The sequence below is a fragment of the Manihot esculenta genome, chromosome 1, assembly GCF_001659605.2.
Source record: "Manihot esculenta cultivar AM560-2 chromosome 1, M.esculenta_v8, whole genome shotgun sequence".
Classification (NCBI taxonomy): domain Eukaryota; kingdom Viridiplantae; phylum Streptophyta; class Magnoliopsida; order Malpighiales; family Euphorbiaceae; genus Manihot; species Manihot esculenta.
The window spans coordinates 28,811,740-28,828,763 of NC_035161.2; the positions used below are offsets into that span (position 1 = coordinate 28,811,740).

The following is a 17,024-nucleotide window of genomic DNA, read 5'->3' on the forward strand; positions in this document are numbered from 1 at the left end:
TCTAATGATTCATCTCTTCTCTCTATATATTTCTTTCATTTAAAATAAAAAATTGATGAAAAGATAAAATTTAATGAGTAAAATCATAAATAATTACAAGTTTAGATAAAATTTAATGAGTAAAATCATAAATAATTACAATTTTAGAGGATGATGTTTAAATAATTATAATTTGTGTAAATTAAATATTCATGTATCTTAAAATAATAACAACAAACTTAGCAAAATGATCTAAATATTTGATGAAAGCAAAGTACAATGATAAAATTATCTATTTTAATTAAAAAAATTACTATTTAATTTACATAATATATGAAAATTTATTAGTTAATTTTTTAATTTTAAAAATATATTAAAATGTTTCTAATATTTTAAAAAGTCTATTAGTTAATTATTTTATTATTTTTGCGGTGAAATATTTTAGTATTAAACTTATTAGTTGATTTTTTAAATTTTTAAAATATTTTCTATTTAATTTCTTTATTTTAATATAAAATAACATGAATAGCAAATGCATAACATGTGTTTACAAAGCCCAGATTATTACTCATTCTGTGTTAGCAGGTAATAACTTAACAATAATACTTATATATAACACCATGAAAATGGGTAGAATATTTTTTAGTATTAGATTTAATTCTAATAGTTTGAATTTAATTAACTATGATTAGATTTGAAACGTATTTAAATTTAAAAAATAATACCCTAATAAATTCAAATCGAATTTAAATTTTATTTTTAAAGTAATCACTCGAATATATTTATATAAATAATTAATTTAATATAAAAAAATATATTTTACTGTAATATTTATATTTTTTATATAATTTTATTAAAAATTAAATATTTTTTAGAAATATTAGTTTTTTAAATAAAAATTATTAATAACAAATATTTTTATATAAATTATTTATTAAAATATATGAGATTAAACGAATTTAAATAATAAAAATCAGATTTAAATAGTTTAGATTAACTTTTAATCAAATTTAAAATAAATTTAAATATTACTAATATAAATTAATTTTTAATTTTTAATTTTTAAAGATATTCTATCTATTTGTCGTCTCTAATTATATATAAATTTTATAATCAAAGCCAATACATATCTTTTTATATCTAAAATGTATAATGCTTACATTAATCGGTTAATAAATACATATTTTTTTAAAATAATTGAACTTAATACGAGAAATATTTCGCCATATAAAAATTATAAGCGATTATCGGAATATCTTTATAATTCTTAATAGAAACAATAATATCTTTTTCTTCATCGAGTCAATTGACGCATATCTTTTTCCATAAAAAATGAGAAAGAATAAGTTAGATTTAAAAAAGAGAAAAATCTAAGCGTATGATGTTACAAAAGGATTATGGAGAGAAATTTAGAATAAATACATAGATGTATCAAACTTAATGATTTAAATATTTAGATACTCGCTAATTCCTTGTTTAAAATTAAAAAATTAATAAAATTTCTATTTTTTTATATTTTTTAAATGAAAGAATTTATTTTTTTAATTTATAAAATTAATTTTAAAAAAACTATATATAATTTTATAAAAATTTATTTGAATTTATTTTTTAAAAAATAAATCATGTGAAAGGTAAGTGGGTAGGTATGGTCTAGCTAAAGGAAAAAAAATATATATATAACATTATCTCTGTCCATGCAAAAGTCAAAGTCCTATTACAGATGGATTTCTATCAACGAAGAGTTTATCTTAGATATAATCATATGATAAATTAATAAGCAATCAAGAAATTATATTTTCTATTGAAATGTATCATGTATTATAATAGGGGCATCAATATTTTAATAATTTATAAATTATTAATTACACTGTTTTTGATCGAATCTAATGTATATAAATTAAAATTCTTAGTAATTGATCCGATCAAACAACTTAAAACATAAAAAATTATAATTAATTCCTTTATATTCGTTTCAAGTTTAAAATATTATTTATATAAATAAGAATCCCTTTATTACGGAATTTCTCATTTAATCTCAAATTTTTTTAAATTTATTTTAATTTTAATAGTTCGATCGTGGAAAAAAATAATATATTAAAAGGTGTTTTCACTACATGCACAACTCATAAATATAAATCAAAGTTATATATATATTTTTTAAAGATGGAAATGATTTTCATGCAAATATATATATAAAAAATTTTATTTAAATTGAATCTATATAAATAAAATAATAGCATACTCATATGAAACCATGCATGGAATTTCCTGGAAGGGTGCGAGCTAGCAAGGATGCGCGTGAGTTCATCATAAAGAAATGGCAGGCTGCTCGTGATGCATGAAATTATATTAAAGCCTTTCTGTCTCTGTTACTCGGTTTTCTGAATTAATTTTAAAAATGTTGACATGATGCGTGACTTCTTAATCTAATTAGATTCTTCAATGCAATACACATATATATATTATAAATTCATTTTCTTGGGTGACAAAATACCGAACAGCCACTGCTTCTGTCATCACCTTGAATATTACCGTCTCTTAATTTCAACGCCTGATATACATGTATATATATTATTAATAAATTTTATTTTTTAAATTAAAATTAAATAACAAAAAATAAATTATCTCATTAAATTTCTGGTAGTACAGTTTAAATAGTTAGAAAAACTACATCTTGATGATCTGAAATCCAGAAAATTGAATTTTACAATGGGTTCTGTATAACTAGAAAAGTTTAAACATAGAGAGGAGTATTCTTCATTTTTATTTTATCTGCTAGTGACTTGCCAACAGAACGAATATCATTAGACCACCTGTTCCTGCTACGCTGATACGGACGTACGAGGGAATCTGATCTCTGCCCCATGAGTGGCTTGAAGATCTCTAATGGGCTATTTTCATGAGTCTGACTCTAGACGGGGTGAGGTGAATCCAGAGGTTATCACATCTTATATTTGGATAAAATTTATTCGGGAAATCTTAAAATATAATATTATTAATTTGTGATTGTGATATATTATTTTATGGTTTGATTCTGAAAACTTAGAAAGTAAATAAAAGTAAGTAATTAAATTAATTATGGAAATGAAAAATGATTTAAACGATATACAATAAAGAATTATTTTCCTATTAAGTGAGAATTACGTTTTCATTTTTCGCTTTTCTTAAGCTCAACGCGTCTGCATGTTCTTTTTCAAACTCAGACTTTGATTGACTCTTGAAAGATGAAAGCTGAAGATAGTAGAATTCTTTTCTTTTCTTTTCTTTTCTTTTCTTTCCTTTTCTCTTTACTAATCCAATCTAATCTAATGCATAATCCATCCTTATCATCATAAACTATCTCATTTTTAAAAAATATTTCATTTAAATTTAATTCATATAAATTTAATCTAAATAAATTTTTTTTCTACTTTCATCCCACAAACATTTAAATCAAAAATTTTTTATTAAAAAAATTAACTTGGTTATATTTTATTACAGCTTTTTGTATATACAGATACAGTTAGGGTGCACTTTGCTTATCACAGGAACACTTTAGGCTTTATCAGTGAGCCTCTAACTTGAGAGTATTGTTGTTATCGGCTAAGAAGACAAAGCAAATCTCTCCACCTTTCTTGTCCTAAAAGGAAGAGTCTGGTCGGTGGTGATGTAGACGCCATTGCCACCTAATCTGGCTTTTCTAAACACCATACCTTTTTTCTGCTAGTTTTTACAAAGGAGTAAATGTGTCACGTTGATTGTGCTTCTACTTGATATTATTTAATTACGTATAAGCAATAGATTTAATCCTTCTTAATTATCTGAGTAACGTGATCATATCTTTATTTCCACGCCCCCATATCTCTTTTCTTTTCCTTGTTAAATACGTATGTCCTATCCTTCCTATGAAATTAAAAATTTTATAAAAATTTAATTTAATTAACTTTTTTATATTAAAATTTTTTAACTTAAAAATTTTTCATTATGAATAATTTTATAAGAATTTATTTGAATTCTATTTTTACAAAATTTTTTATGCTAAACGAGAGGTATATGATTTCATTTTTTTATAAAATCATATATAATTTTTTAATTAATATTTTATAAATTAAAAAATATAAATTCTTTAATTTTAGATAACGTGATTTTCTAACATTAAAACTCTAAATAATTTATTATATTTTAGTATTTATAAAAATTTTGACTTAAATATCAGAGTGGCTATCGTGACCTTTTCTCCCTCAATTACTGTACTGTTTCATTTGACCATTTTGGTCAAATGATCAATCTAATTTTAATAATTATATTATTTTATTAAAAAAATAAATTTAATTTTTATATGATCACATTATTTTTTATTTATATTTTAAAAAAATATATCTTTAGTTAAAACGTTGAATGATTTTCCATCCATGTGTGAAAAATTGATTAAAAAATTAAATTGAATTCTTAAAATTTTCTAAGTTTCCAAAACACATAGGTTAAATTATGTGTGTTAACAACTAAATTAGACTAATCAAACAGAGCAATGGGTATATTAGTAAGGTGCTTAAATTAATGCTTTTAAAATTGAAAATTCTTGTTAAACTCGTTAAATCATAAATTCGAGACATACTGTAGTGATGGAATTTACATGTAAAATAAATGAAATCTACATTAAGAATTTAAAATTATTTTTTCATTTGATATGGTTACATTTTGTAATAAAATAATTCAAATAAAATTTTATAAAATTATACATGACTTCATTTCATTTAAAAATTAAAATTTTATAACTTAAATAAAAAATTAATTCTTGTATTCTAAATAAAAAAATTGAATGATAAAATATTTAAATTAAATGTTTATAAATTTGTTTATTCTAAATAAAGGTATAAAATATTTAGCTTGTCATATTTAACTTATTTTTCTTACGTGCATTATTAGGGTTCAATAAATTCACATATCCTTTATCAAGCAGTTATTGGGTAGGGTGACCATTCGATTAATTTAGTTTAAAATCGAATCAAATTAAATAAATTAAAAATTAAAATTTTAGTATTTATAAAAATTCAATCGAATCGATTTTAATTAAAATTTAAATTAAATAAAATTAATTTGATTCAATTTGATCAATTTAAATTTTTAATAAATTTTTTATTTTTTACACTTTATTTTTAATATTTTAAAATTTAATTAAAATATTTTAATTTTAATATGAATTAATTTTTATATTATTAAAAATAATATATTATTATTACTAATCGATTTAATTTAATTTTTTTTATTTTTTTTATTAAAATTAAATTAAATTAAAATAATTAAAATTTTAAAATTTAAAATCAAATCAAATCAAAATTAATTAATTTTAAATTAATTTATTTAATCAATTTTTTTAATTTTAACTAAATAATATTCATTTACAGTGCTACTGCCCGCCGCAATTTTTGACAAAATAAAGCGGCTTTCAGAGAACGATTATAAAAGAAAAATTTACTTTCAGTAATCCTAACTTTATAGGGCAATCATCTTTCCTCTCAATCAGATGATGTACTAGGAATACACGTTGTCTTTTTTTATTTAATTATATTGAGGTTTATCGTATAAAAAACATAGAATAACGTAACAGTTTATAATCTAGCTAAAAGGACCTTGTCAAATGATTTATTTTTCTTTAATTTTTGAATGTAACGTAATTTGATTATAATTTTTTGCTGATTTAGTTGCTGAATATATCTTCATTTGAAAAAAAAAAATGAAAACCTTGCTTTATTAGGGCCTGAATCTTTGCAGATTAGGCAAACGATAACAAATCATCAAATTTAAGTAACCCATTAAAATTAATTTAATAGGAAAGTATTAATTACATCCGAAATATTAAATCTTGAATGCATTTTTAAAAATCTAATGGCCAATTAATTAATTTATAAAAATTAAATAGTAATTTTCCGTTAATATAATTATAACGTACAGTGTCTCACGTGGGATGCCAATACCATCCTTTTGCTTTGAGCTGAAGTAGCGGATAAAGCCAAGAGATGAGATTGGGATTAATAAAAAAAGAGGCTAAATCTGTTGTTATGTGTAAAGTTCGCTGCTGGAAAGGAGATTAAGTTAATCTCCTTTCTTATCTTATTTTTAAAAAAGTGTATGATGTGAAACTCAATCTTTCTTTTAAAAGAGAGATTCTTAAAACTCTGTTAACCTAAATAAACAACCGCTGCATGAGCAATTCAACCATACATTGCCCAATTACTCGATTTATTTTAAAAATAATTAAATATTCGACTCACATAATAATTAATGTATTAATTTTATAATAATAATTTTATTATAAAATATAAAAATATTTAAATTTAATTTAATTAATTTTTTATTTATTTAAATACATATATAACATATACAAATTTATATCATAAAATAATAAATTAAATAATAATTTAATTATGAAAGTACAATTATTCGCGTTTCATTTAGATAAATTAATTTTCTTATTTTAAAAAAATTAATTTGAAAATATAAACAAAATAAGATAAATTTTTACACTAACTAAAAAATATTACTATTTTTTAGTTAAATTTTGTTCCATCAAATAAGACCATGCTTCCCTAATAAAGGAGAGTAAAATACATTAATTTTTGGGTAAACTGTAATTTAGTCCCTCTAATTTAGTGAAATGTAACCTTTAGTCCATCTGTTTAAAAAAATCTTCAATTTAATCACTGTGATTTTTAAAAACTGTGTCATTAGTCCCTCCCGTTAGATTTTCAGTTAAATCACCGTTAATTTTAGTTAAAAATACTAAAATATTCATTCTTTCTCCTTCCTCTTCCTCTTCTTCTTATCTTTTCCGATCTCCTTCTCCTTCCTCTTCTTCTTCTTCTTCTTCCCGATCTCCTTCTTCTGCTTCTTCTTCTTCTCCTTCCCGATACACCATGGAAATCAATGCTCTTGCTCGAGAAAGTCTCATTAATGCAGGTGGAATCATTGAAAGCAGTTTCTCTCCTGGAAAATACTCCATGGAACTTAGCTCCGTTGCTTATGACAAGCTCTGGCGTTTTGACACAGAAGCATTGCCAGCTGACTTGATCAGCAGGTATATTGATTTTTTAATTTATCGCATGCATACTCCATGAGAGTTCACGTATGGAATTTTAGTTGATCGTTTACTAATTTTTCAGGGGAATGGCAGTTGAGGATCCAACAGCAAAACATGGCTTGAAGCTAACAATCGAAGACTACCCATTTGCCAATGATGGTCTGATGCTTTGGGAGGCAATTAAGCAATGGGTTACTGATTATGTGAACAACTACTACAAAGACGCAAGCAAGGTCGTATCTGACAATGAACTCCAAGCATGGTGGGAAGACGTTAGGACAAAAGGCCATGAAGACAAGAAAGATGAACCATGGTGGCTTGTCTTAAAAACCCAACAAGATTTAATCCAGGTCTTAACAACCATAATATGGGTAACTTCAGGTCATCATGCAGCTGTGAATTTTGGCCAGTATGTTTTTGGTGGGTACTTCCCCAATAGGCCAACGATCGCTAGAATCAATATGCCAACAAAGTCTGAGTTTGAACTCTTCTTGAACAAACCAGAACTTACATTGTTAAAATGCTTCCCTTCACAGCAGCAAGCAACTAAAGTGATGGCCATTTTAGATGTTCTATCTAATCATTCACCTGATGAAGAATACATTGGAGATACATTGGAGTCATCTTGGGAAGCAGATCCCGTCATTAAAGCTGCATATGAAAGATTCAGTACAAAGAAAAAGAACAGTAAAATAAAAGGGAACTAGTGCACTCGGAGAAAATTTTAAGAAGCAGAAGAAGGAGATCGAGAAGGAGAAGAAGAGGAAGAAGAAGAAGGAGATCGGAAAAGAGAATGAGAAGAAGAAGCAGAAGAAGCAGAAGAAGCAGATTGGGAAGGAGAAGAAGAAGAAGAAGAGGAAGAAGAAGAAGAGATAATGGATATTTTAGTCTTTTTAACTAAAATTAACAGTGATTTAACTGAAAATCTAATGGGAGGGACTAATGGTACAGTTTTTAAAAATTACAGTGACTAAATTAAAGATTTTTTAAAACAGAGGGACGGAATATTGTATTTCACTAAACCAGTGATTAAATTACAATTTACCCTTAATTTTTTAAAAAGTCACGTGCTCATAACAATTAAATAAATTAATATTTCATATACCTCTAACTAGAAGAATCCAAATTTAGAGTTGCTGACGTGGATGGAGCTCGTTAGACAAATGAAAGGTGTAAAAGATATAACCAATGGGATATTATTGGTAAATTGGTAAATATGGTCACGATTCAGTTGGAATTGTATATTGAATCAAAATCGAATCGGTCAACCCAATTAAAACTTTAAATCGAACCGAAACCGACCACCGTGGTCTAATCAGCAGTGAAGAAAGTGGGAAATAAAAGTGAAGCAGAAAAGGCATTACAATATCGCTTCGTAGTTTGTGAAGACTAAAGACGATGCCTTTGTCCTTTAGAGCGTCCCATCAATTTTGTTTCATTATTTCTTTTTAATAAAGAATAAAACCTCATCATTGCCATTGCCACTGCCACTGTCACTTTTCCTGCCTGCAATCTCTAAATGGCATTTGTCGCTTCTCTCTCTCTCTTCAGCCTTAGTGGAGTGGGGATGTGTCAATGCCACATCCATGTATTCCCATGTGTTTTTCGTGTCCTCTCACATTTCATCTCCTTGCACTGTACTTGGACTAAAGGTCAAAAATATAAAATACAAATAAATCAATAATAGGAAATAACTAAATTTTTATTGTCACGTTTACATTATGAAAATAAAGATAAAAAAAAGTCAATTTTATGAATAATAAAATTACCATCATACATTATAAAATTATTAATTATTAATTATTAACAATTGTAATAAAGTTCAGTAAGGATCCAATAATATTCTGGTTGCTAGGTGGATACTAAATTATTAATGTTAGAAATACGACATTAATTCCACTAATAATTAATTAATATATAATCACTGTACAAATATCATCCATATGTAATGGAAAAAAAATGTGGGGTTAAATAAGTGCATGCATTTACAAATTAATTATAATTTAATGAAATTTTTTATTGGATGGTTTCCCGAAAAATATCTACGCCACCCTTTTTTTTTCTAATCTTGACATAGTAATATTTATTTTTCATTAGTTACTGTGAAATTTTTAATTTTAATTTTTTATTATATATAATTAAATATTGATAGCCGTAGATTTTCATAACTGTGACAAAGTCAAATCTTGAAGAAGAATGCTGATCCAAGACCCATTAGATCTTATTCAAGCGAACTGATCTTACAATGCGAATTTCAGTCCGATAATACAAAACAGACCGGACAGACCATACACGCGGATCTATTCAAAGGAGAGCAAGTCTAATGACCTGATAAAGAGAGGTAGATTCATATAAATTCTAACACGTCCGTATATATAAATATAAGTAACAGAGATAATTAGTACTGTAGTATAAAGACAGTTAAACGTTACTCACAAACAAAAAGAAAATGAATAAAAAAATAAAAACATATTTGTTTTGATCAATTTTAGACGACCCTTATAAAATTTATTTTTTGAATTTCATAACATCAATATTATTATTTAAAATATCAAATTACTTTCTAAAAATTTTGAATTTAATAGTTATTTATAATAATACATTGAAACATTAATTATAATAAAAAATATTATTAATTTTATAATATTAATTAACAATGTATATTGATTAATCAAAATTTGACTTTAAACCTTAAATTTTATATCTTCTACTTTCAACTGTTCATTGAACCGACTGCGTTTAAAAATATAGATAACTAATATATTCATACTTTTATTTTATAAATATACATCAGTCATATATATAATAATTTTATTATAAATATTAATTACAATAAATTTTATATAAATATTAAACTATTAAACATGACAATCACATGAAATAAAATTTTGTATATTTTTTTTTTATCTTGTAAAATAATATTTGTATATATTATATAGATGCCATTAGCAGAAAATAGATTTTTATATACGTGACTGGAGAAGAGGAAGAAGGCGTGCAGATGCAGTAGTCTATTTGGATTAGTACGAAAGACTGAAACTGTTTGACTTGAAATACTCCGGTTTTTGTTAATTGAAAACCCATTCAATTTCAATGTTCAACATGTTTGGCATATTATTCAGCCTTTTACCATATCCAACCCTAATCACTAATTAACATAATTCTAATTAATTAAGGGACTAATTGCACATGCACATGTATATTAATATACGTATTTTGCTTAAGCTTTGGCACTAATTAAAGAGGAAGACATGACGTCATAATTAACGATATTTCTTTTAATTGTGGCAGCCTACGTTTCTCGGAAGAAATCCGATTTGAGGAATTGAGAAGGATACCGCCATACCGGGAATGTTGTCCAAGCATTTGGGAGATTTTGAATTGCTGAAATCTAATTTCTATGCACAACAGCGGCTTGCCAATTTAATTTGAATACTTTCTTTTTTTTTCAACCTAATAATTTTTGTTTAACAAGGTCGGCAGAAGATTTTTAAAACATGAATTTCACTGTATACATATGCTAAACAAAAAACATTTGCTATTAATAATTCCGTCCATCTTATTGCAACAAAGTCAATGTCATAAATTTGTGGAGTGAAAACAGCCAATAGTATCAGACCGGAAAGGGGTAAAGTCGTCATTTGACTCCAATAGAAGAAACATCAACAGCGTTTTCACGAACTCGTAGCAGACTTTAATGAAACGATTAAATATTATTACTTATTACAAGAAAACGCTTGACCATTAATAAATAATTATTTTTTAAAAGAAAAAGGAAAATAAAGAGCATGAAAACACGATTTCTGCTTTCGCACGCGGGTACCACTATTGTACTTGGAAGCAGTAAGCTTTCCGATTATATCCCTCAAACTAACGTACGCGGTATGTTAGTTTTACCTGAGACATAGGGTTATTCCATGTAATTTAACGACAAATTGGAGGGCATTTAGGAGATTTGAAGAGACTCTTCTTGCCATATAAACCTCTCCTCGTCGCTTTTATCTCACTCGGTTTCAAGTGCCAGCTGTTCTATTCTCCCTCCTTTCGATTTCAAATCTCTCTTTGACCTTCTCCTCATTCGCTCGCTCTCTAAATCTATGCAGATCAGCCCAAGTCTTCCGGCGCAGCACCTCCACCTAGTTCAGGTCAGACGCAGCAGCTTCAGATGCCAGCAATCTCCGTTAAATCCTTTAACGAAACCCAGTTCGGCGGCGACTCAATCTCTGAAGTCGGTTACTTCAACTGAGTTTACTAAGAAACACCTTTCCAATCTTGAAAAACTTCTTCAGAAACAGTCTGTTCCGGAGACTAACCTTGCTGAACCTTTACAACCGGTTCATAAAGTTTCTGATGGGAACAATAATCACAATAATAATAGATCTATATTGGCAATCAAAGGCAAAGCTTTATTTGAAAGCCTCAACTTGGCTAGGATGTGGCCTGAAATGAAAGCTGGTGAAGAAATGTCCCCCAGACATCTAAACAGGCTTCAACGCTTGTTGTCCAAAACGGCGGAGTATTCTCCCAGGAATAATCTCGGTTCTCGGTGGAGAGAGTATCATGGAAGTAACGATTGGGCCGGACTTCTTGACCCGCTGGATGAGAATCTCCGGCGCGAGGTGGTGAGGTATGGAGAACTCGTGCAAGCAGCGTATCATGCTTTCCATTCGAATCCCGCCATGTCAACAGAGGAGGCACCGTTGCCTAGACACGTGACTTTGCCTGACAGATCATATAAGGTAACAAAGAGTCTATACGCTACATCCTCCGTGGGTTTGCCCAAATGGGTAGATGATGTAGCACCGGATCTCAGTTGGATGACCCAGAGATCCAGCTGGGTCGGGTACGTGGCGGTATGTGACGACAAAAGGGAGATACAGAGGATGGGAAGGAGGGACATAGTGATCGCATTACGTGGGACAGCCACGTGTCTTGAATGGGCTGAGAACATGAGAGCCAATTTAGTGGATATGCCAACAAACCATGACGCGACCCACGGACAAGCCAAGGTGGAATGTGGATTCTTGAGCCTATACAAGACCAGGGGAGCCCATGTGCCGAGCCTAGCCGAATCAGTGGTTCAAGAGGTAAAAAGGCTCGTTGAACGGTACAAGGGTGAGACCCTAAGCATCACAGTCACAGGCCACAGCCTCGGAGCAGCCTTGGCCCTATTAGTAGCAGACGATTTGAGCACCATACAAGCGTCTGAAATCCCGCCGATTGCAGTATTTTCCTTCGGGGGACCTAGAGTTGGAAATAGAGGATTTGCGAACCAAATCAAAGGCAACAACGTTAAGGTGTTGCGAATTGTGAACGATCAAGATGTTATAACCAAGGTTCCTGGATTGCCGGTAGTTGAAGAACTTAACGACAACTTGCCAATGGCATATTCACACGTGGGAACAGAGCTTCGGGTGGATACAAAAATGTCTCCCTATCTAAAGCCAAATGCTGATGTGGCGTGCTGTCATGATTTGGAGGCGTATCTGCATTTGGTTGATGGGTTTTTGGCTTCTAATTGTCCTTTCAGATCAAATGCAAAGAGGAGTTTAGTGAAGTTGCTGAATGATCAAGGGTCTAACGTCAAGAAATTGTATATAAGCAAAGCTCATGCTTTGAGCTTGAATCTTGATAGGTCGGGATTCTCACCTTCTGGTTGTTTGCCCAGCCCATCTCAATAAAACCTTTTTCTCCTTTTTGTATGAGATTAAGTGTCAATTAAAAAATCAAATGAAAATAGACTTTTGATATAATTTTCAAGTTGTTTTTTTATTACGTTATCTATGCCATATTAGATCTACGAGTTTTTATTTGATAAAACACATTCAAATACTAGTATTTAGTAGTTGAAAGATGGAATTAAAAAAAATTATTTTTGATAATATTTAATTAACTATTACATAAATAACTATTTAGTGCTAAAACAACTAACGGCTATTATAATATTTTATATTACTAAATAAGCAGTTAGTTCAGTTTAAGTTTCAATTTCAAATTTTTATTACATTAATTGACTAAAACCTTCTATTTAACTTAAATAGACGAATGAGTAGTTTTGCCCCACACTTTATTATCAAGATTTTACTTAGTATTACATTCATAATGTAATAATGAAAATCTATTTTTTGCAATATGATAAATTTGAAGATTTAATTTACCTACATATCAATACAAAATCAACACAATTACTTTTTATTACATAAGAGTTAACTGTAATTTTGGTTATACTATAATTTGACTTCAATTTAATTATGCATTAATTTTATAAGTTAACTAATAAAATTTAAATTAAATTCATAAATTATATTATAGAAATACTCATTAAATATGAAAACCGCTTCGCAACTATTCACAATTTAAAAGTTACTCGCATTAATTAGAAATATAGATATATAATGAATGGTTTTAAAATGTTTAAAGGGTTGAATCTAATAAATTTTAAAAAAAATGATTCAGTTTAATTTGTGAGTTGCACTCTAAGGCTTAGTCTGGTGGAAAGTGCATCCTGTAACCTTGAAAGGTCTAAGGTTCGACTCCCCCAATCCCCTATTTCAAAAAAAAAAAAAATTTGTGAGTTTTGTTTCATTTGTTTTGATTATTATCTCTTCGATATTAATGCGCAAAACAATAAAATTCAATTACACAATAAATTATAGAATACAAATATCTTAAAATTGGAGAAATCTCTAAATAGACGTAAATAAAATTCTCGATCAACGTATAAATCTCAAAATACTCTGCATGTAAAGATAAAAATATCTAAAATTAAAAAAACAAAAAAAGGACAATGAGACTAGTCACAACGAGGATGAGTAGCAACAAGCAACGGGTGTTTATGAGCAACCAAATGTGAAGTGACCATATCGGATGAGTGACTCAAGCATGGATGATTAAGGTAATCTTATTAGTAATATATCCTACAAATAATTGGATATTATCGATAGTATATCTTATTTATATGATTTAATTATTAAAATTATGAACTATAATTATAATTTGTTTAATTAATTAATTAATTAAATAAATATTATTATACTAAAATCTTAAAATTTTAATATAAAAGAGCATTTTATGAAATTTTAAAAGTATTATTCGTAAAAATTCTTTTAAAAATTTTCAGAATTCGTAAGAAAAATAAAAGTTAGTGTGATTTGCGATAACTCAACCAAAATAATCGATCTCGTATTTTATCGTAAGGAAAATAAAAGGTATTTATTTATTTTTTAATTATTATTACTCTTCTCATTTAAATGTAATCTTATATTAGTAAAAAAATTTATTTTTTTTATTTTTTTTTGCCGTATTCAATACGATTGAAAACCAATAAATATTATATTTATTGAGCTTGAAGAAAAAAAAACATATTGAAATGAGAGCAAATAGAAGGATTGTGATCAAAAGACATACCATATAAAGCAGATAAAATTTATATCAATTCTATTGTCTAACAAAGATTTTATGAGTTCGAATGAAAAAATAATTTATCAATCGTTGCGATTCCGGAACCCTATAATAACTAGTAAATATATATTAAACATTATCTTTCGAAATAATCGAATCAATAAAATTTAAAAAAAAGCCAACCATAAAAGCAAACTCATAACTATTCTACATTAATGAAAGATTTTTTCTCGATCCTTATTTATTAATTGATAAGTAACCATTAAAATATAGTTTAATAAAATTTGGATTTTTAGAGGCGGTCTTCTTTATTATGATCTTGAACTGAAGTGGACTTGGTGGATTTGTTGCCCATTTTGCCAAGTTTTCCACAGCTGATGTGAGCTTTAGGCTCTGTTTAATAGTCTCCAATTAACTTGTTGATGCCATGAAAAATGTTAGCAGACATTGTATTCCCCTAAGATCTCCTCTCTCTTTATTTATTTTGTAGATGGAGAAATGTCTCTCTTATGTATAAGCTTTTATTTTCGACTATTATCATTAATTTTAAATATGTGCTATTTAATTTTAATTAAAAATTAAATTAAATTAAATTGATAAAAGTTGAATAATTTTATTTATCAATTTGATCAGTAAATCTGAATGTTTTTTCTTCATTCTCCAACGGTTTGTTTAGCTTTCAAATTATACTCCAAATAATAAAGTTTAATATATTATTTGATTTTACTAATTTAATAGATAATTTAACTGTTTAATTTATTTATACTACCTCTCACAAAAAAAATATTTATACTATATAATATAATTATATTCTACTTTTTATAATTCATTTTTCTCAATTAATATTTAAAAAATAAAAAATTATCATAAAAATATTGAAAATTAATCAAAATGAGTTTCAAATCATGAATGGTGATTGTGTGAAATTTTTTATCATAGAATAAATATTCGTTTGATTCAATTTAAAATAAGATAAAATAAAATTTTAATATTTATAAAAATTAAATTACATTAATTTAAAATAAAAATCGATTTGAATTAAATTGATTTGATTCAATTCAATTTAATTCGTTGATTTTTTTAAAATTTTTTAATATTTTAAAATATTTTAATATTAATTATAATTTAATTTTTTTTATATTATAAAAAATATTATATTATTATTTATTAATTGATTCCATTTAATTTCATTAAAAAATAAAAATAATTAAAATATTTAAAATGAAAAATTAAATTAAACTAAAAAATAAAAAAAAATAAATTTAATTTTTGGATTGATTTTATCGATTTGATGAGAGTAATGCTCACTTGTAAACATTATTGGAAGGATTATTATCCCAGGCAAAATGTGGGCCACATTCAAAAGTGGGCCTATTGGATGATTTAGTCTCTCAGTTGCCATTCCAATTATTCACATTTTATTTCTATATTGTATTTACTAATTTGCAATTTTTTTTTTATTATCCTGAATGTCTAGATTTTTCATGTAAAAGTTTCTTCGCACTTTGAAGTCAATAATTTAGTTTTTCACATAAAAAATATGTATTTTTATCTACGATGAGCAATTATGTCTCAAAATACATAAAAATATAAAAGTTTAAAGATAATAATGAATTGAATATTTTTAAATATTAGATTTAATCAAATTTTAAGATTATGGATTTAAATAGGTATAATAATATTTGAGATGAATTTAAATTTAAAAAATAATATTTTTAATGATTTATATTGAATTCAAATTTGATTTATATTGAATTCGAATTTTATTTATGAAATAATTAGAGTTCGAATATCTTTATATAAATAATTAATTTAATATAAAAATATATATTTTATAATAATAATTATAAATTTTTTTATATATTTGTATTTAAAAATTAAAATTTAAATATTTTTTAAAAATATTAAATTTTTAAATAAAAAATATTTTTTTATATAAATTATTAATTAATATATATAAAATTAAAAGGGTTTAAATTTTATTCGAATAATAATAATCGAGTTTGGAATGAGTTATAATAATTGAGTTTGGAATGAATTGAGATAATTTATTTTAATCGGGTTAGAATGAATTCAAATATTGTTTAATATAATTGAATTTGAATTTGACTATTTTAATTTTTATAGATATTTTATTTATTTATTTGTTTATATATTTATTAAAATAATTTTTTTAAGTTATAATTTTATTTTTTATTAAATAAAAATGAAAAATCTGAAAATCCTTACACTCGTTAATAACAGAAAATAATATTTTATTTTAAGTTAATAATTATTTATAAACTTTCATGATTGAAAAAACAAACCATTATAATAATATTTAAAAGTTTATTTACTTCTAAGTTTTTCCTTAAATGATTTTGTTTGTCTATTTTATAGTAAACTAGTCATTTCTTTATATAAATGTTTTTATATGATAAATTAATTTAATTATGGAAAAATTAGTGTAATTTTATTATTTTAACTATAGATAATTATCAAAATTATTTCCCAAAAATTCTAAAAATTAATCATTGATTTTGGGTTTGTCATTTAAAAAATTGATATATATATATGTATATAATTTTCATTTTTTAAAACTAATTAT

At 26.0% G+C, this 17,024-nt stretch overlaps 1 protein-coding gene across 1 annotated transcript; it reads left to right on the plus strand.

The window, feature by feature from the left end:
• The first annotated feature begins 11,053 nt into the window (after nt 1–11,053).
• Nucleotides 11,054–12,809, plus strand: LOC110619288 (phospholipase A1-Ibeta2, chloroplastic). Its single transcript, XM_021762632.2, has one exon. The coding sequence runs from the start codon at nt 11,134–11,136 to the stop codon at nt 12,715–12,717; it is 1,584 nt and encodes a 527-aa protein (XP_021618324.1). The 5' UTR covers nt 11,054–11,133; the 3' UTR covers nt 12,718–12,809.
• The last annotated feature ends 4,215 nt before the right edge of the window (nt 12,810–17,024 follow it).